This window comes from Oncorhynchus clarkii, chromosome 9 (assembly GCF_045791955.1).
Source record: "Oncorhynchus clarkii lewisi isolate Uvic-CL-2024 chromosome 9, UVic_Ocla_1.0, whole genome shotgun sequence".
Lineage (NCBI taxonomy): Eukaryota > Metazoa > Chordata > Actinopteri > Salmoniformes > Salmonidae > Oncorhynchus > Oncorhynchus clarkii.
In genome coordinates, this window is record NC_092155.1 from 14,811,139 (window position 1) to 14,832,174 (window position 21,036).

General features: G+C 36.6%; 2 protein-coding genes across 5 annotated transcripts; one reads left to right on the plus strand and one right to left on the minus strand.

Annotated features, from left to right (window-relative positions):
* The first annotated feature begins 1,121 nt into the window (after positions 1–1,121).
* LOC139415942 (butyrophilin subfamily 1 member A1-like) lies at positions 1,122–11,833 on the plus strand. Its single transcript, XM_071164132.1, has 8 exons — positions 1,122–1,214; positions 2,889–2,969; positions 3,215–3,370; positions 3,675–3,722; positions 7,695–7,727; positions 8,805–8,837; positions 9,644–9,661; positions 10,781–11,833. Exons 2-8 carry the CDS (start codon positions 2,900–2,902, stop codon positions 11,332–11,334), a joined length of 912 nt encoding a protein of 303 aa, XP_071020233.1. The 5' UTR covers positions 1,122–1,214; positions 2,889–2,899; the 3' UTR covers positions 11,335–11,833.
* Positions 11,834–11,960: 127 nt separating this feature from the next.
* Positions 11,961–21,013, minus strand: LOC139415932 (butyrophilin subfamily 2 member A1-like). Of its 4 annotated transcripts, XM_071164118.1 has the most exons (12): positions 20,793–21,013; positions 20,447–20,566; positions 18,285–18,364; positions 17,500–17,838; positions 17,067–17,354; positions 16,358–16,477; positions 16,132–16,158; positions 15,906–15,941; positions 15,751–15,798; positions 15,629–15,655; positions 13,749–13,775; positions 11,961–13,462 (listed from the first exon to the last, which is right to left on the minus strand). In XM_071164118.1, coding segments are annotated over exons 2-12 (1,800 nt in total). In that variant the 5' UTR covers positions 20,449–20,566; positions 20,793–21,013; the 3' UTR covers positions 11,961–12,656. The 4 variants fall into 4 exon arrangements, with proteins under 4 accessions (XP_071020219.1, XP_071020220.1, XP_071020218.1 ...); XM_071164119.1 differs by lacking the exon at positions 20,447–20,566; XM_071164117.1 differs by lacking the exon at positions 20,793–21,013 and having other exon boundaries at positions 20,447–20,696.
* Between the last annotated feature and the right edge of the window lie 23 nt (positions 21,014–21,036).

A 21,036-nucleotide genomic window follows, 5' to 3' on the forward strand; every position in this document is an offset into this window, starting at 1 on the left:
TTAAAAATACTATCTTGGTCATTGTGAAGATAATAATCTTTACAATGACCAAGAATGAAAGCTAGTTAGCCAGAGACTTGACACAATATATTGACCCATATTTTTATTAGAGATATTTCTACCGACATGCTAGTTCAAACAGTCTGTGCCTGTACATATCTAGCATTTAATAAACCCCTCAAGCTCTGAGAACTATCACAGGCAACACTTAACCAAAATAATCAATAAAGGAACAGGAAATGTGTATCTTATCTACAGATGACAATGTACTGTAACGACCCTGTGTTTATAAGCGTGGAAATCGACTCTACCGCTTGAACATGCTTTTGCTGCACAGTAGATAGCGCTCCGGACTTCGGGCTCGAAGGTCGAGGGTTCGAGACCTGCTCCCTGCTGTTTCATTACAGTACATTCCAAATTCTGCTTGCATAAATTAAATACATATATTTTTTAAATTATTTAACAGGTTTTGCAAGAGGAAGAATAATTTAAAATGACAACTCTTACATTTCTGACAATAGAAAGCATTACTGAACACTAATTACTTCTCCTTGAGTGATTAGCGTACTTCCATGTTAACAGACATATGAAATAAGCAAAGACGAAATGTTGGACATTTACGTGATTGTGTTACTTTGCCAGTCAGAGTGTACTGCATCTGTTTGGCCATAAGGCCATACACATGGTATTAAATGTTGAACAGATTTCTTCGTTTGTTTATTAAGTGAGGCAAGCAACAGAAAAATAAATAAATAAAGTAGATCCTCTTGTTGCTATAGCAACCCTAGTTCAACACTTAACAACACCTAGTGATTTTATGCTCTTGGGGAGGTTAAAAGAGGCATAGTTCAGCCAAAATCAAAGTGGAAGTTGTATCTCTTTAGTGGAAGCTTGAAGGCATAATTTTTGCTATAATAATGCACTTTTTCAGCATAACTTTTCAGTATCTGCGATTTTTATGTAATTAAATGATTTGTTAAATGTGAAGAGGGCCATTGTTAAACATTTAATTACAGTTGTATGGCCAATCCTGTTTTAACGTGTACTGCTGAAAGAAACCTCTAGATGGAGCCTCTGAACCTTTGAGCGTCAAAGTCCACAGTAGGTGTGGTTAAACACTACTCTCATTGTTATAAGAAGCTCTGGGGAGAAAATAACGTTTATTTCATATCTGAAACTCCGTTATAGCTCCGTACTCTGTTATCTGCATTCAGGTAAGAGATTCTAGTGAATTAATTCATTTCTAAAAGCGTGTCTTTATCTATTGCGAAATAATGTGATATGTAACTTACATTTAATAATGCTTTCAAATGTCTTGATGGTTTAATTGTATATTACTCTGGTTCATAGTGAACCACAAAAAGTGAGTGGTAGAGGGGGCTGAACTGGGGAGTTCTGAGATACCCGCACGCATGAGGGGAAAACAACACCTTTGTCATAAAGCATTTCATGCATATCATCGCATTTTCGTAGTGGCATTGAGCAGTAGAGTAGAGGCACTTACAGAAATTGAACAAATGGGGAACATTTTTTGTAACCTACGGTCCGGGAAAATGTTGGCCTTTTAAAAATGCATATCATGCAATTCTACGTCATTTTACTTGACCGGAGACTTTGTCAGAATCACATTTTTAATATCGCACAACTGATCAAAATGGCAGGTTACTTTGACACTGACAAACTGAGATCAATAAAAACGACCTTGTCTTGAATCCATCAATAGCCTACACCTAGGTTAAATAAAAGTTAAATGCAATTTAACCTACAATAGTTGTAGGCTACAATATGAGGATATTATAGTCCTAAAAATGCTTTCCAGATTCACTGACTCACCCAATGATGCGCAGTTCACAAAAACTTATCTCCCTCTCTCTTTCTTTTGTAAAATATATTTTCAAGTTGATCAAATATTTTGGTGGCCTACAGCATAGAGTCTTCTCTTTTCATCAGGAGTCGTAGCTTTTCAACCTGTATTCTTTCATTTGTATATGAAATGTTTTGTCTGCATGCTGTTTTTTCACTGACCGATTTGCCATGCGTTCCCGACTGTAGGCTATGCCTTATTATTGGGCTACAATCCACAACTAGGCTAAATTAAACTATTTAACCTATGTGGCTAAATTATAGGCCTTCTCTTTGTGTAGTGGGCTATTCTGAATGATTTCATTTATTTCTGAACAGCCAGAGGTAATTATATAACTTTGGCAAATGTATTTCAATGTATCAGGTGTACTGCCAGGCTGTGGTACTGCAGTTCCCCCAGAAACCTTCGCGCAGCTGTGATTCTATACGGAAATAAATGATGAAGTGCAATGCTGGAGAAATGAGAGTTGCAGGCTCATGTCTACCAGGGCAGAGAGGGAGAGAGTTCATAGAAAGTTAATCTCATTCCAGTTATGTGAGAGATACTGGCGCGCTTCTCACACAACCACGCGTTGGTCTTAAACATATATGGTTACAATGCTGCGAAAACCATAAACCCGGGCCGGCCCAACCCAAATCAACTCATATGATATTAGGCCCGGTCTGAAAATCTACTTTTTCACATGACGTTATTTGTGGCGAAAGGAATATTAAAGAGGAGGCAACTCGAATGATATTCGATAGCTTTTATTTATAAATGATTTGTCATGCCACGATAGGTACTGGATCCGGCCAATTATGTTCCAAACAAAACAGTCCAAAATGGAGAGGTGCCGGATCCTCTTCTGACAGGTTCTGGCTCAAATTAAGCATTGAAGTACTGGCACAAAAGTATATCTGAGTAAACTTGTTGACAAAGATTTTGTTGAAAGAGTATTTGTAAAATAAAGGAATGCTATCCATACTTATTATTTTACAACATTAGTTTAATAATCTTGATGCAGGTCATGTTTTTATGTTCCCAGGCAGGTGCATCATGGGACCTTTGATCCAGCATATCTGTTTGGTAACATTCCTTATCTTTTTTGCCTGTTCATCTGCTCCAGGTAATAAGCTCATAGTAAAGTATAAGGAAGGGCTATGAGGGCAGACTAAGTCATTCATCTAGGTACCACATGTCCAAATGTTGGTTGTCAGTCTCCATTTGAACCATAAAGCAACATCAAAAAACAACATATCATGTCCCACACCACTTATTTTAATCAACAGCTGAGAGATTGTTTATTTTCTAACAAAGAGGACACGTATTTAAATGTTGAGTTCAAGACCTAATTCTGATTAACTATTGCAGTTGCAGATGGAACAGAGACTGAGAGGCAATCAACTTGCGAGTCAACCAGTACACTGTATGGTTTGAATTGCACTGTGTGGTTTGCTGGATGTGTTACATTTGGGATCATTATTATCCTGGGAGTGGTTTTCTTGGTATGGTATAAGTGCTGTGGAGGTAAAGCTTAATTCATTATACTTTATTACTTTTTAAAACAATAGATTTATCACTTAAATCAGGGAATCCCACCACATTACTTTTTAACATAATTTTCATTATCTTCAGCATGTTTAGACTATGAGGTTATAAAGTAGTGGAAATACCCTTAAATTAAAACTGACAGCTTTTTCAACTCTTTTGCAGATATGAAACAAGCAGACAATCATAATATTAGTAAAAAATATAAAATTCCCAGTTTATCTTAAAAAAATTACTTTAGAAAAGGATACACTTAAATGACATGTGTTGTCATTTTTAACAGATGCAAATCAAAAGCTGCTGGGAAGATTTAATGTCATTGGAGGAGACGGTGAGTGACCAATTTTGAATGTATGGCTAAAATGTTACGTTGCTTCTGCAGCCCTTTCCTGCAGTCAAATGACCAAATCGCTCTCTACTGGCCTCATGAGTGGAATGTTATTCATATTTTTTATAATTTCATAATGAATAAACATTCATAACAAAAACCGAAATCTGGTGTTTCTATGTCAAATGGTTTAGTTATATTTCAGTCTTCTGTGATGTATATAAAGTGTAATATTGGAATGCAAACCCAAAATTGAATACATTTAAGTTTTATATCTGCCATGGTACAGGTCTTCTTTTTTAAAAGCCCATAACCATGTACAGTGCCTTGCGAAAGTATTCGGCCCCCTTGAACTTTGCGACCTTTTGCCACATTTCAGGCTTCAAACATAAAGATATAAAACTGTATTTTTTTGTGAAGAATCAACAACAAGTGGGACACAATCATGAAGTGGAACGACATTTATTGGATATTTCAAACTTTTTTAACAATTCAAAAACTGAAAAATTGGGCGTGCAAAATTATTCAGCCCCTTTACTTTCAGTGCAGCAAACTCTCTCCAGAAGTTCAGTGAGGATCTCTGAATGATCCAATGTTGACCTAAATGACTAATGATGATAAATACAATCCACCTGTGTGTAATCAAGTCTCCGTTTAAATGCACCTGCACTGTGATAGTCTCAGAGGTCCGTCAAAAGCGCAGAGAGCATCATGAAGAACAAGGAACACACCAGGCAGGTCCGAGATACTGTTGTGAAGAAGTTTAAAGCCGGATTTGGATACAAAAAGATTTCCCAAGCTTTAAACATCCCAAGGAGCACTGTGCAAGCGATAATATTGAAATGGAAGGAGTATCAGACCACTGCAAATCTACCAAGACCTGGCCGTCCCTCTAAACTTTCAGCTCATACAAGGAGAAGACTGATCAGAGATGCAGCCAAGAGGCCCATGATCACTCTGGATGAACTGCAGAGATCTACAGCTGAGGTGGGAGACTCTGTCCATAGGACAACAATCAGTCGTATATTGCACAAATCTGGCCTTTATGGAAGAGTGGCAAGAAGAAAGCCATTTCTTAAAGATATCCATAAAAAGTGTCGTTTAAAGTTTGCCACAAGCCACCTGGGAGACACACCAAACATGTGGAAGAAGGTGCTCTGGTCAGATGAAACCAAAATTGAACTTTTTGGCAACAATGCAAAACGTTATGTTTGGCGTAAAAGCAACACAGCTCATCACCCTGAACACACCATCCCCACTGTCAAACATGGTGGTGGCAGCATCATGGTTTGGGCCTGCTTTTCTTCAGCAGGGACAGGGAAGATGGTTAAAATTGATGGGAAGATGGATGGAGCCAAATACAGGACCATTCTGGAAGAAAACCTGATGGAGTCTGCAAAAGACCTGAGACTGGGACGGAGATTTGTCTTCCAACAAGACAATGATCCAAAACATAAAGCAAAATCTACAATGGAATGGTTCAAAAATAAACATATCCAGGTGTTAGAATGGCCAAGTCAAAGTCCAGTCCTGAATCCAATCGAGAATCTGTGGAAACAACTGAAAACTGCTGTTCACAAATGCTCTCCATCCAACCTCACTGAGCTCGAGCTGTTTTGCAAGGAGGAATGGGAAAAAATGTCAGTCTCTCGATGTGCAAAACTGATAGAGACATTCCCCAAGCGACTTACAGCTGTAATCGCAGCAAAAGGTGGCGCTACAAGGTATTAACTTAAGGGGGCTGAATAATTTTGCACGCCCAATTTTTCAGTTTTTGATTTGTTAAAAAAGTTTGAAATATCCAATAAATGTCGTTCCACTTCATGATTGTGTCCCACTTTTTGTTGATTCTTCACAAAAAATACAGTTTTATATCTTTATGTTTGAAGCCTGAAATGTGGCAAAAGGTCGCAAAGTTCAAGGGGGCCGAATACTTTCGCAAGGCACTGTATATGAGGTTTATACTTTTCATTCAAAGTAGATTTGTTTAAGACTACCAAGAAAGACTCTGCGTGACCCTGATATAGCCCAATGCAGTAAAAGATTATAAATGCACAGTGGACTGCCCTTCAGTAATTTAGAATTGAGTATTCAACAAAAATGTGATGTGAGAAGATGTACTGTGTATGTTTACCTTCAAATAAAAAACATGTTTTTTTGGTTTGGTTATACAGTACCAGTCAAAAGTTTGGACACATCAACTCATTTAAGGGTTTTTCTATGTTTACTATTTTCTACATTGTAGAATAATAGAGAAGAAATCAACACAATTAAATAACACATTTGGAATCCTGTAGTAACCAAGAAAGTGTTAAATAAATCAGTATAATTTACTTTTGAGATTCTTCAAAGTAGCCACCCTTTGCCTTGATGACAGCTTTCCACACTCTTGGCATTCTCTCAACCAAGTTCATGAATGCATTTCAATCAACATTGCCTCCTTGTTAAAAGTTAATTTGTAGATTTTTTTTCTTCTTATTGCGTTTGAGCCAATCAGTTGAGTTGTGAAAGGTAGGAGTGGTATACAGAAGATAGCCCTATTTGGTCAAAGACCAAGTCGATATTATGGCAAGAACAGCTCAAATAAGCAAAGACTAATGACAGTCCATCATTACTTTAAGACATGAAGGTCAGTCAAAAACGTTGAAAGTTTCATCAAGTGCAGTTGCAAAAAACCATCAGGCGCTAACATAAAACAGTCTATCATGAAGACTGCCACAGGAAAGGAAGACACAGAGTTACCTCTGCTGCAGAGGATAACTGAGTTAAGTACAACTGCCACGCAGCCCAAATAAATGCCTCACAGAGTTCAAGTAACAGACACATCAAAACATCACCTGTTCAGAGGAGACTGTGTGAATCAGGCCTTCGTGGTCAATTTGCTGCAAAGAAATCACTATTAAAGGACACCCATAAGAATAATAGACTTGCTTGGGCCAAGAAACACGAGCAATGAACATAGATTTTTGGTTCCAACCGGCATGTCTTTCTTTATGAGATGCAGAGTAGGTGAACGGATGATCTCCGCATGTGTGGTTCCTACCGTGAAGCATGGAGGAGGAGGAGGTGTGGGGGTGCTTTGCTGGTGATTCATTTAGAATTCAAGGTACACTTAACCAGCATGGCTACCACAGCATTCTGCAGCGAATTGCCATCCCATCTATTTTGCACTTTCTGGGACTATCATTTGTTTTTCAACAGGACAATGACCCAAAACACACCTCCAGTCTGTGTAAGGACTATTTGACCAAGGGGAGTGATGGAGTTACCTGGCCTCCACAATCACCTGACCTCAATCGATTGAGATGGTTAGGGATGAGATGGACCGCAGAGTGAAGAAAAAGTAGCCAACAAGTGCTCAGAATATGTAGGAACTCCTTCAAGACTGGTGAAAAATAATTCCATGTGAAGCTGGTTGAGAGAATGGCAAAAGTGTGCAAAGCTGTCATCAAGGCAAAGGGTGGCTACTTTGAAGAATCTCAAATATACAATATCTTTTGATTTGTTTAATACTTTTTTGGTTACTACATGATTCCATATGTGTTGTTTCATAGTTTAGATGTCTTCACTATTATTCTACAATGTAGAAACTAGTACAAATAAAGAAAAACCCTTGAATTAGTAGGTGTGTTCAAACTTTTGACCGGTACTCTATATTTTCAGTTGGTCACATGGATATACTGCCATTACAGACAAAAATATCTCTCCCCATCCCAAGATGCCTAAGGCAGTTTCAATGAAAGATGAGGCTAAATGAAGGTTACTTAACCATGCTGATATCAATAGGAAATAATCCTTTTGTCACAGGACACTTCAATGAAGAACATCTTGAATAAGCAACAGTCAACCAGAAATGAATCTGTTTCAAGTACAGTTTACAAAATAAATAACAGTACTAGAATAAGAGTGAATTGTGAGATGTATTACTTTTTTCATATTTTTTTATGTGTTCTAATTGTATTGTATTTTTTTCAGATAGGAATATGAATTTGGACCTCCCACATAATGGTAATGTGCTAATCAGTATTAACCATTGTATTTACGATACATAAATTAACTTAACCCAATGAGTCCCACCATATCACTGACACATTTTGGACTTCTAACCCCTTTTAAACTCCTTGATTGTTTCTTCCACATCCGTAAATACCAACCATTAGTCTGTGTGATTAACGGGGGCTGAGCTAGAGCAGTGTTGATGAGACAAGGGCAGGTCCTGAAGGGGCCCGGGGCCAGGGTTGAAAATCTGAGACTCTCACAAACATGCACGTGTAACATGTTTTGCTCTATGACCTCACAAGCTACATAAGAGTTGTTAGAAGATAAGGGGTTGTTCTACAATGAACATCCTAGGAAATCCCAGGACATAGTGTCTATAACACTGTAATAAGCTCACATAGTTTCTGTCACAAACTTCAAACTCCACACAGTTGTAACTGACTAGTTGGATATCCATTTCCTTGTGAGCAAACTGGAACTCCTTCAAGACTGTTGGAAAAGTATTCCAGGTGAAGTTGGTTGAGAGAATGGCAAAAGTATGCAAAGCTGTCATCAAGGCAAAGGGTGGCTACTTTGAAGAATCTCAAATATTCAAATATATTTTCATTTTTTAAAACACTTTTTTTGGTTACTACATGATTTCATATGTGTTATTTCATAGTTTAGATGTCTTCACTAATTGACTACATGTAGAAAATAGTACAAATAAAGAAAAACCCTTGAATTAGTAGATGTGTTCATACTTTTGACTGGTACTGTATATTTTCAGTTGGTCACATGGATGGATATACTGCCATTACAGACACAAATATCTCTCCCCATCCCAAGATGCCTAAGGCAGTTTCAATGAAAGATGAGGCTAAATGAAGGTTACTTAACCATGCTGATATCATTAGGAAATAATCATTTTGTCACAGGACACTTCAATGAAGAACATCTTGAATAAGCAACAGTCAACCAGAAATGAATCTGTTTCAAGTACAGTTTACAAAATAAATAACAGTACTAGAATAAGAGTGAATTGTGAGATGTATTACTTTTCTAATGTATTTTTATTATGTTCTAATTGTATTGTATTTTTTCCAGATACGAATACGAATTTGGACCTCCCACATAATGGTAATGTGCTAATCAGTATTAACCATTGTATTTACGATACATACATTAACTTAACCCAATGAGTCCCACCATATCACTGACACATTTTGTGTCACATAACCCCTTTTAAACTCCTTGATTGTTTCTTCCACATCTGTAAATACCAACCATTAGTCTGTGTGATTAACGGGGGCTGAGCTAGAGCAGTGTTGATGAGACAAGGGCAGGTCCCGAAGGGGCCCGGGGCCAGGGTTGAAAATCTGAGACTCTCACAAACATGCACATGTAACATGTTTTGCTCTATGACCTCACAAGCTACACAATAATTGTTAGAAGGTAAAGGGTTGTTCTACAGTGAACATCATAGGAAATCCCAGGACATAGTGTCTATAACACTGTAATAAGCTCACATAGTTTCTGTCACAAACTTCAAACTCTACACAGTTGTCACTGACTAGTTGGATATCCATTTCCTTGTGAGCAAACCATTTCTGTACATACAGCATTCATATACATTTATTTTATCAGGTTGTTGTTTTGGCTGACCTTTTTTTTATTATTGACATTTGTCAATACAACTCATGAGTGCAACTGTTTATGTCAACTTGTTTTGTGTTCTATTTGTAGCCCTGGTTGTCATGAAAAGGAAATGGTAAAACACTTAATCGTGAGACTAAATAGAAGTGTTGGACATGAAGATAAATGAAAGTCAGATAAAGGAAAATTATGATTTTTGCTGCGGCCTTGGGACTGATAGGGTTAACAAAACATAGTACTATAATAAGACTGAAACATGTTAAACCTGTCTGTTTCCTTTTCTTTTCTAGAGGCGCGCTCACATGAAGGTAATCAGCTTTAATCATATTCTTTCTATGTCTAAATATTCAACCCTGCTGTGAAAAAGTATTTCCTGTTCTGATTTTCTCTATTTTTGCAAAGGATTTACACTGAATATTATCAGATCTTCAACCAAAATGATGTTGTGCACAATATAAATTAATGGTAAATTATGTATTTTCTCATTTTGGAGTCACTTTTATGACAAATAACAATCAAATATGAATTGAAACATATCTACATGAATGTGGATGCTACCATTAGGGAAAATCCTGAATGAATTGTGAATAATGTTGAGTGAGAAAGTTACAGAGGGTCAAAGATCATACCTCCAAGACATGCTAACCTCCCCTGTTATTGGTAATGATGAGAGGTTAGCATGTGGAAAGACATTTTAAGCTGCCATGCCCTTATTAGTCCCATGTTGAGACAGCTTCCTAGCAATCTGTATCTCATCTAACTTGCTCTTTAAGAGTGCAGTTTTTATTTTTATTTTCAAATCATCACTGTATATCTGGTAAATGTGTTTATTTCATGAAAATAACGGTGTGTATAAATGTATATACATGTATTTCCCTGATACTCATTTTGCCAAATAAATGCTCAGCCTGATGATGATGATACAAATGTAAATATATTAACATAAACAGCGTTGATTGGTGGATAGGATCGTCTAGACTCAGAGCCTACCTCGCTAGCCCCTTCAAAGTAGGAGGATACATTATGCAAATTAAAGATAAGAATCAGAACAGATCGTGATGTCATGCTGTAGGACAAAAACTCCATCCTACCTGAACTGGCTGAAATTCCAAGCTCTTACACTAAAATGGCATTATCATAATTTTCGCAATTTCAGAGTCTTATTTTGACTTCATAGTGTGGAAATATTATTATCAAAACAGGAGAATCACGTTTTTGACTGCACTGCCCCTTTAAAGGTATAATGTTTGAATAAGAAAACACTGGATTAAGGCCTACTATATGGCTAGTAAGACATACTCCGGGCCTTATTAGCTACTCATATACACACTTATGAACCACAAATCAGTTGCTAATATGTGTACCTTAAAATGAAGTCTTACCAAATATGACATAATTGGTTGACTCTTTTTTTTTGTTATTATCAGTGGATGTTATTCTAGATGGAAAAACAGCTCACTCTCAGCTGAAGATATCACACAATGGGAAAGTTGTGGAGTGGGTGACACAAAAAGGAGAACCACAGACAGAGATTGACAAGAATGACATTGACAAGCATTTTGATGAAGACCCCTACGTGTTGGGCAGTATGGGCCGTGCTATGAGGGCCTACTGGGAGGTGTGTGTAAAGGAGAACAAGGACTGGGTACTTGGTGTTACTAGCGCAACAGCTAACAGGAAAGGACAGTTGGTTCTCAGCCCTGACAATGGCTTCTGGGTAGTCAGGATCTCCAATGGCGAAAACCTTAAAACATTCATGGGTGATGATGTCCTTAAAGAAATAATTCCACACCGAGTGGGTATCTATGTGGATTATCAGGAAAGGAAGGTGACTTTCTACAATGCAGAAGACAGCTCACTAATATACTCATTTACAAATGGACCAAGTTATGAGGATGATGTCCGCCCACTTTTCTCACCCTGGAAGTATGAAAAACAGCCCATCAGAATTTTGTCAATTTCAACTAAAAACTGGAAATAATGTAAAACATGAAAGGATCCCCTCTACACCTGTCAGTAGGATACTTTATTGTGATAGAAAGCTTAACTTGGCTGAGTGGTCTTACAGTAATAATGGTCAATATATATATTGAATGTGAATAATTGTCACTTCAGTAATATTTAGGCATATGCTTGAAATTGTTGAAAATGTATGATATTTTTTTCCTCAAATTTACTTTATATTCTTCAACTTTGTTGAACGTAAAACAGCTATTTCAGTTGTATTTTTCTCAAACCACACGGATATTGTCAGAGAAATCATGCATAATGCACAGGTAATGTTATGCCTCCTTTCATACACATATATACTGGACACTGTATTGATTTGTGAAAAACAAAATATTGCTTTTAAGACTTGTATGTGTATCAGTTTGTTAGATTAGGAAGGTTTGTAATCAGCCATTGGTCAGCACAAGCAACAGTGGCCTTCGTAAAGACTGCTATTCTGGGACCTCATTAATAAAATGTTTGCACCCACAGATTTGATTGTAAATTGTACATATAACATCTACAGGAACCTGTGATTTATAAATCGTGAACTTGAAATGAAAGTATGGAATTTACATAAATTCTGCAATACATTTTTGGATTTATAAATTAAACATGTTTTTTTTTGTGATGAACACACATTTTAATAAATGTAAAAACAAATAATACTTAGCAAATGAGGCCTTTGGGCCTTTAAACCAATATCCGCTAACATACAAGGACTTTTCATGACACATTTTTATTAAAATGCCTTTTATTATTGTCACAAAACTGTTTACATTTTTACAGATTTTGTAAAAATGTGAGTGAAAAGCTTTTAAACAGAATATTACACATAATTACAGTGAGTGAGTCAATTATTCTATATTGTCATACATATTGTAATTAAAACAACTAAGACTTTACATTTAAATAGATTAACACAGTGTACAAAACATTAAGAACACCTGCTCTTTCCATGACATAGACTGACCAGGTGAATCCAGGTGAAGCTATAATCCCTTATTGATGTCACCTGTTATACCAGTTTAGATAAAAGTGGGAGACAATGCTTAAAAATCCTTCTTTAACCTAAGACAATTAAGACATGGATTGTGTATGTGTTCCATTCAGATGGTGAATGGGCAAGACAAAAGATTGAGGTGTATTTGAACGGGGTATGGTAGAAGGTACCAGGCGCACCGGCTTGAACTTTTCATGCTAAACAACATTTTAGGATTTACATTTTCATCTTAAATTTAAGTGTCTATAATATACTTTGGGTTCTAAATACCTTTCTGTTTTCACTGACTTTGTCATCTTCCATTATTTACACTAACAGTTCTTGGAGGTTGAGGGTTTGTCTCTTTTTACCACAGGTGAGATGTTGAGTTCCTCTTTACAATCAATCAAAGGACCAAAGAATGGATAGAGTTTCTTAGTAAACTTGCCATAGAAGGAGTGTATGTGGCATTTTTTCTCCACGTTGAAAAATGTTATCTGTCCCCCTTCATAGTCCATGAAAACTCCCAGCTTCTCAGGTGTCAGTTCAATGGGAAGGAAAGTGGAAGACGGTTCAACTGTTTTCAGTTCTCCATCTTTGTAACATATGCTCCAGAAGCCAGTATCTGGATACATTTGGATGTTGTCTCTCTTCTCTGTGTCCTGAGCGATCCCAACACTCCACTGGCTCTTCTTCCCCAGGTCAACCTCCCAGTAATGTGTACCTTTGTCATATCCTTCCATTCCCAAGACACACGAATTTTGATTAAACCTAATTTTAGTTCCTTTGCATTTTTCTTCTAAATTCTCAGTGGCCTCGTCTTTGCGTACTTCCTCAACCTTCAGAGTACCTTCGTTGTTTTGTCCTTTTTTCATCATCCTGTTAAATAATCCAGTTTTCTTGTCTTTGTCTTTTCCTGAAACATTTAACATACTATTTTCTGTAGGTTTTCCTCCAAAACGCTCTGTGTCTTCTTCTTTGTGTTCTTCTTCAAACTTCATGCTGCCGCTTCCTTTGCATTTATCTTTGAAATTCTCACAATCCTTTTTTTCATTTAATTCTCCAAATCTGAGAGATTTGTTATCATCAAATAAAGATAGTCTGAGATGTGCAGTGTCAGGATCGAAAGTCACATCCACTGAAAATATTTTTGTGTTATTTTTTTTTTCAATGTTAAAAAGAATTCCGATACATTTCACACAAAATATGAATCCAATAACATTAGTATATTTCAAAATGTTATATTTGTTCCATAATGAATTAACATGATTATTGAAAAAAACAATACAATATAATCTTATTTGTGGTAGGAAATGTGATCATATGTCAAATTGAAACAAAAATGATATAGATGTGTGTGCCTGCACATTATATTAGCGTCAAACTTCATGACACATAGGAAATATAAAAGTGTTCATAATTACCTGCATGATCAACCATCAAGCTCCAAACTATGAAGGGACAACAAAAGGAATTGATGTAAGTATATATGTATACAAAAGTATTGGGACAGTGACACATTTTTGGTTGTTTTAGCTCTGTAATCCAACCCTTTGGATTTGAAATGATATAATGACAATGAGGTTATGAGAGTCATTGTGGATACACCTTTATTGTAAATAAGAATAGAAAATATTTCTAAAAACATAGTTTTGGTTGTGTTTCAGATCATTATGTGCCCAATAGAAATGAATACTAAAAAATGAATTTAAACATTTTGGAGTCACTTTTATAAGAATACATTGTGCTTCTATACACTTTTACATTAATGTGGATGCTACCAGGATTACGGATAATCCTGATACAATTATGAATAATGATGGGTGAGAACATTACCCCCAAGACATGCTAACATTAGCATGTCTTTAGGATATATGTGACCCTCTGTAACTTTCTTACTCATCATTATTAACAATTCATTCAGGATATTCCCTAATCATGGTAGCATGTAGAAGTGTATAGAAGCACATTTTATTCTTATTTGTAATAAAAGTGACTCCAAAATGACACAAGACATTATTTACCATAAATATCTATTGGGCACAAAATAATCTGAAATATAACCAAACTAATTGAAAATGTATCCAACAAGTTTGTAGAGTCACAAGCTTGATGTAGTCATTGCGTTCTAGGAATATGGGACCGAATACTAAACATTTTACTACTTTATTCATAAGAATCTTTATGGATGTCAATAATAATTGTCAATAATTTTGACCCCTACCTTTTTGACAATAAATAATAATAATTACTTTTTCAATTCTATAAACATTTCAAATACTGAGTTGTGTTGTATACAGTTTTTATTGCTCATCACTATCAAGGGTGTCAATAATTGCAGACCCTGCTAAGAAGTAATATTTTCTGCTCACACATTCTCATTTCGACACCAAACTCACCACTTGTACATGTGGCCAAAGAGCTCGATTTTCATCCATGAATTGTAAAAGCCTGTAGTTTTCTAAACTACATTGACATTTGGATTGGAACCAGTGCTTTGTTCAGATTCCATGAAAATAGAGCTATATGGCCACGTACACCTGTGGTGGGTTTGGTGACGAAATTAGAATTCATGATCAGAAAATAACCCCATAACTACTATAAAATATGGTGGATTATTGATGTTATGGGGTTATTTTGTTCCAATGGTCTTCGGGCCCAAGTTAAGGTGCAACGACATCATGAAATTTATCAAGAACCAGGACATTTTAGCCAGAAACCTGGTTGCCTCTGCCAGAAGGCTGACACTCGGCCGCAAGTGGACCTTTCAGCAAGACAATGAACCCAAGCACACGACAATGTCAGTCTCCGGACTTGAAACCCGTTGAAAACCTATGGTTTGAATTGAAGAGGGAAGTCCAGACGAACTATATCAAATATCTGGAAGGTTTCTGTATGGAGATCCCTCCCAATGTGTTTTCCAACTAAAAAAAAACATTTTAGAAATAGTCTCAGTGTCATAATCTTCGCAAGGTTTAGGTATTGAAACATATTGAAAAAAGGAGTGTAAATAATTTTGACATCTACATTTTTGAAAAAAAAGAGTAGTTCTTAAACAAAATCTCTTTCTCTGAGCAATTGTATTAGTATAAAATAATATAATTTCCAATTTATTTGAACATAAAACATAGCTCAGTATCTGAATTATTTATTTTATCCAGTCATTGTTGCTCATCTTTATCAAGGGTGTCAATAATTCGGTACCACACTGTATATATGAAAAAGAAACTGCATGGATTATATGCTTAGATGACAAATCACTTGAGGTTTGTGCAGCGTTAATGTGAAAGTAGCCGATAGTTACCAGAGTCTGGGATTGTTTCAGTAATTCCTGTGAAAATACAAAATCATGTTTCTGTATCAATTCACTTTTAATACTTGTGAAAAAAATAATGGTCCATCAACTGTAAAACACATAATACGTACCCATTAACTTATCCTTATAAGTGAGTTCCTCTGTCTTTTTGATGAGCTCTGTAATATACAGTAGAGGAAAGTTGTTATTTTGGTTTGAATTAAAACAGTTTGAAATGATTCATTTTAAGGAAATACTGTATATAGGTAATATAAATATTGCATACCTTGATCCATAGCTTTTAATTTTGTATTCATATCATCTATTGTAAAAACAATAATAATATTAATATATATTTGTAAATGAGTTCTATATACAGCATATTACTTGATATTTTAATTCCTTTTTGACAATTGCTTTTTATTTATTTATAAAGAATGAAACTTGAGATGTTAGTGTTTTCAAAAGTGTTACAAAACTCAGTTAATGCATCTTCCAGTATCGGTTCTTACCCAAAGGCTTCAGTTTTTCTCGAACAACTGGAGGTGAAAATATAATGTCATCATTGCACAAAGTACTTGCACAACAGTATTGCATGCAATAATGAAAGTATATGGAATTTAATTCCAATAACATCTGAAATGGCCTACAACAATGTTGAATCATAGAACCTACTAATAAACATGGTGATCTATAATTATAACCTGATATCATATTTTAACAACAAGTAAGACCGACCTCTTCTCTGATGGATTAAGGAGAGCACAGATGCAGTAATACACAGCAGTCCCAGAAACACAGGAATCATAAATGCAGAGATATACACCCTGTCAGGCAGACTGCTCATGTAGAATTCCTCTGTAACACAAGCAGGGTTAAAGATTAGATTTGATTACCATTGCAATACATTAGTCCTGCAAATTATATAAGGTTCAACATTCCACATTTTTCCAAATGTTACCTAATCACACTCCAACCTAATCTTTGTCTTATATAAGCCGTACCTTGAGTCTGAACTTTACACATTATTAACATCCCATAGACCACTTGTTAAAGGCATTGGTCTACAGCAGGGGTGTGCAACTGTGATGAGGGTGGGGGCCACAAAGAAACAGAACTGATCATTTTGCCATAAGGTGGAGGCAAATGTTTGCAGTTTTTTATGATCAATAGGCCCCACGCCAATCAATAATTCAACTATGCTTACTACATGTTTAGATAGCTGGTTACTAGACTAATTTACAAATAAATAATAAAATAGATGACATGGGATAATTGAGTGACTGCTGATGCACAACCAAGTTTATAAATTTCACCTCCAGTATTTTATTATTCATCTCTAAACAGTAAATTTAGATTTTTTGGAGGTGGTCAAATTGGTCCAACACAAGGGGGGCTGCCAGTTGTCAATTCCTGGTCTACAGTATATTCCAGTTCCTAAACTCACCAGTCATCTGCAGTTTAGACTCCATCTTGGTTCCCTGGTACTGTGAAATCACCACACATGTGACCCCCTCCAGTTCGTCCATCCCTATTCTCATGTGACTGGTTATAGAGTACAGGACGCCCCCCTCCTTCTGTTTGGGTCTCTCTGTCTCTGCTGAGGTGATCTCCTTCCCACTGCTGTCTGTCCACAACATGTTAGGCTCTGGGTACCAGTTCTCTGAGCTACAGCTGAGCTGGATGAACACTCTGTGGTGCTTCCTCATGGAGATCCTGGGGACACTGCCCTGCTCTGTAAAGAAACAGGTGAAAGAATAGTTTTACCCTATTGTGAAATATAAAATACTCTACATTCTGTTGATCTGCTTTGATGATTCTGCACTAGACAGTAATGGATTAAAATGATCTTCTTACTGAGTAAGTTCATATTTACTTACGTTTAACCTGTAGCACAACAGGCAGTTCCTGAATCCAGTCCATGTAGCTGGCATGGCATTTGTAGATTCCCTTTTCAGAAGCCATGACATTATTCAGCAGCAGTGATATATTGCCTTTCTCCAACTCCTGAGTGAACACACTCACTCTAGCCTCATAGCCTTTCCCCTCTGTTACCTTTCCACCATCATACAGGTACAGGGGGCTAGCGAATTCTCCTTCCTTAAACCACCTGATTTCCATGTTAACAGCACTGGTTTGAGGAGAGAGATGACAAGGAAGGATGACATCATGACCAGCAGAGGTAACTACAGGGTCAGGAGGGACAACAAGCTGCTTATCTGAGTGGAGAGACGAGAAAGTGTTGCAATATCAGTCTGAAGGACAAACATAAGAGCGGCTCATATCAAGACATTTGCACATGTATCAAGACATTTACACAACGTTTCACCAAAAGTGTATATCATACTACTATATATACCACTAATACCAAAGAAATAGACATCTACATTGTTTTACAAATCTATAAGCCTACTTAATAGAAAGCCGTGCTGAATACAACATGACACAAATGTTTGAGCGATTCAAGAATTTGTAAGGCTTTGTGCTACGCAAGGAAAATCTGATTGATCTACCGTACATATAATAATATTTTACTGTTTTTTAAGATGCAAGGTGATTTTTAGATCCGCAATGCAGTCAATCTCAAACATACATTTATTATACTTAAGTTGTAGGTGTAGGTAAATGTTAACATGGACAAAATATTACTTGTAATTGTAATTACCTGCAACAGATGAACAGGCATTAAAGAAGATGAGTAATGTTAACAAACAGACTTGCTGAATCAAAGGTCCCATGATGCACCTGACAGGGAACATAAATCCAGGTCCCGTTAAACGCACAGTTCATTAATCTACAAAAACAAATATTAAGATTTTTAAAAATCACATGATACCATGAACTTACTTTGTATCACACATTTTCGTTGAGGATATTTAAAATGAATTATGCATTGACATCCATGTGTGAAAACACAGCAATTCATATACATTTGATTTCTCACAAAAAAAAACAATTTATTCTGACGACAGAAAGGGAACTGAGGAAGAAAGAAATATACCGAAGTCAAAGTGAGGACGTTGGATAAATCACAACACTTGGGTGGAGGACGAAAATGAATCTGTCAAGACTGACGATGAATTACCTGCGGTGGCAGGTGTGGTGAAGATGGTCGAGGTTGAGCCTCGTCCCAATGATGATGAGGATGAGTTGGAATGAGATCTTTGGAGAGAATGGATCCTTGCCTTCTGGCGGATCCATGTGTGGTGTCAGGTTGGGTGGAGAAGAGGTAGGGGACTTCTGAGTCAATGAAAGTAACTTGAGGTAGACTCATGATGGTCTTTTTGTCCAGAGGGAGTGGGCACTCCGAACCAAGCGCCTAGGGACAAGAACTCCGGAGCATGGTGCCATTGAAAGGAGTTATAACTGGGTGGCATTAAGTGTTGAGGAGCAATTGAAATGGAAGATTCCTGGTGTATGTGTTGCCCAACGTTTGGTGCGAAGCAGACCTGGTGGAGAGCGTGGTGACAGGGAAGACTGTCTGTCCTGATGAGTTTTTACCCGACAAAGTTAAGTTAGGATGTGTCAGTTATCCCGTGACAGCTTTTGTCCCGAACCCATTACGTTGTTATAGGTATGCTGGCAGTTGGATGTGTCTGGTGAGAGAATGGCAGGTTGAGGTTGCCAGGGTCAGAGTAGTACAGAAGGTGTCATGCTGAGGCAGTGGTAGAGGATGATGGGTACAGGGCGAGGGATACTGAGAGGATTCCGGTGAGTAGGCCAATGGGAGGTGATAGGAATAATATGTGCTTCAGTGAGGTCTTAGCATCCATAGCCATGGTTATCAACTCTACTGCAGAAATGGAACGTTAGTTATAGAAGGTAGAGGTTGTGGTGGCAGCTGCAGAGAAGTTTTACTGCAGAAGCGTTGCAGCGGGTGATGAGTGGTAGTGTTCCGTCCTCCCAGGCGGTAGGCCTGGTGTAGGATTATATAGGGGAATAGGATTGTGGGTTTTTAATGAGTGTAGGGTTAGTTGGCATGGTAGTTTTTTTCCTGTTCCCATTTTGTATCACAGAGTATAATGAATATATACTGTATACTCCAGTCTAGTTGGTGGTGGTAATGCAACATATATTGGATGCCAACCACCGTTAAACCTCACCAAAGAAGAAGAGATGTATTACAGACCAAAACAAGGATGTGGTGAATCTAAAAAGTCCTGTTGCAACAGATGACAAGACTAGCATATCTAAATATATTATCTCTATATCTACACATTTTTCTAAGTGGTGTTTTTTCATCAGAAATTATATCTTATGGGTCACTTTATGTGTGTGTAAAATATTACTGTTCTTAGATTTTGTATTGATAGATTTTAGATGTGTATGATTCATTTTCTTTTTTTTTCTCAGAAATCTGTATATCCATTGTTTAGCTGGATTGGAATGATTGTATCAAATATATAAATATATATATATATATATATATATGACTGTGAAATGAGGTTCTCATCTATTTATTTTAAGAGGAATGCACCTACTGTTAGTTGCCCTGGATAAAATGTTAAATGTAAATGGTTTACATACCGTACAGATATCATATTACTATATTGAATACTTTTATTTAAATAATGTCACAAATGTATAATTTGTACAGTTCATATCAAATGTTTTGTTATTTGTTCAAATTGACTTTGTAAAACCTAGCAGAGTGAGGCGGACATACAGTACCAGCCAAAAGTTTGGACACACCTACTGAATCAAGGGTTTTTCTTTATTTTTCTATTTTCTACATTGTAGAATAACAGTGAAGACATCAAAACCATGAAAAAACATGTGGAATCATGCAGTAACCAAAAAAGTGTTAAACAAATTAAATATATTTACATTTGAGATTCTTCAAAGTAGCCACCCTTGACAGCTTTGCACACTCCCTTGAATAATTAGGTGGGTCCAATCTTTTGACGGATACTGTATAGCATTTTTATAACATGATGTTTTGTCTCTCTGGAATGAAACCATTAAGTGATAGATTTTAAAGAAAAACATGTCAGTCATTGAACAACCCCATGCCATGATTAGATAGTGAAAAAACACACCACACCAATCTCTTTCAACATTTTTGAAACAATAAAAGTGAATTTACCAACATTTCTGAAAATGGATATATAGCATTATGGAATGAAACTCATCATATGCATTTATAAATTAATGGATAGATAGAAATTGTTACCTGAACGCTGCTACAGCATGTTTAAAATGGAGAGTCTGTTGAAGATAAGTTAAACTCTTTCCTTTTCTCCGTTGAGCATTTTATTACAATGATTAATGTTTAACCATCAATGGACTTTGGATATCCTTGAGCAATCAATGTGTCTGGAGCTTCCAACGTTGAGCTGAAATGGGGAATCATAGAAAACAACAACAGGTTAAATCGAATCCAACAAAAGTGTGAAATGGTTTGAAGAAACTAAGGT

Coding starts and splice junctions, on each gene's coding strand:
- LOC139415942 (XM_071164132.1), top strand. CDS start 2,900: ATGGGACCTTTGATCCAGCATATCTGTTTGGTAACATTCCTTATCTTT. Junction 2,970..3,214: donor TGCCTGTTCATCTGCTCCAG/GTAATAAGCTCA, acceptor TAACTATTGCAG/TTGCAGATGGAACAGAGACT. Junction 7,728..8,804: donor TTTGGACCTCCCACATAATG/GTAATGTGCTAA, acceptor TATTTTTTCCAG/ATACGAATACGAATTTGGAC.
- LOC139415932 (XM_071164116.1), bottom strand. CDS start 18,820: ATGGATCCGCCAGAAGGCAAGGATCCATTCTCTCCAAAGATCTCATTC. Junction 16,478..17,066: donor GTCTAAACTGCAGATGACTG/GTGAGTTTAGGA, acceptor CTTGTGTTACAG/AGGAATTCTACATGAGCAGT. Junction 15,942..16,131: donor AGAAAAACTGAAGCCTTTGG/GTAAGAACCGAT, acceptor TTTTTACAATAG/ATGATATGAATACAAAATTA.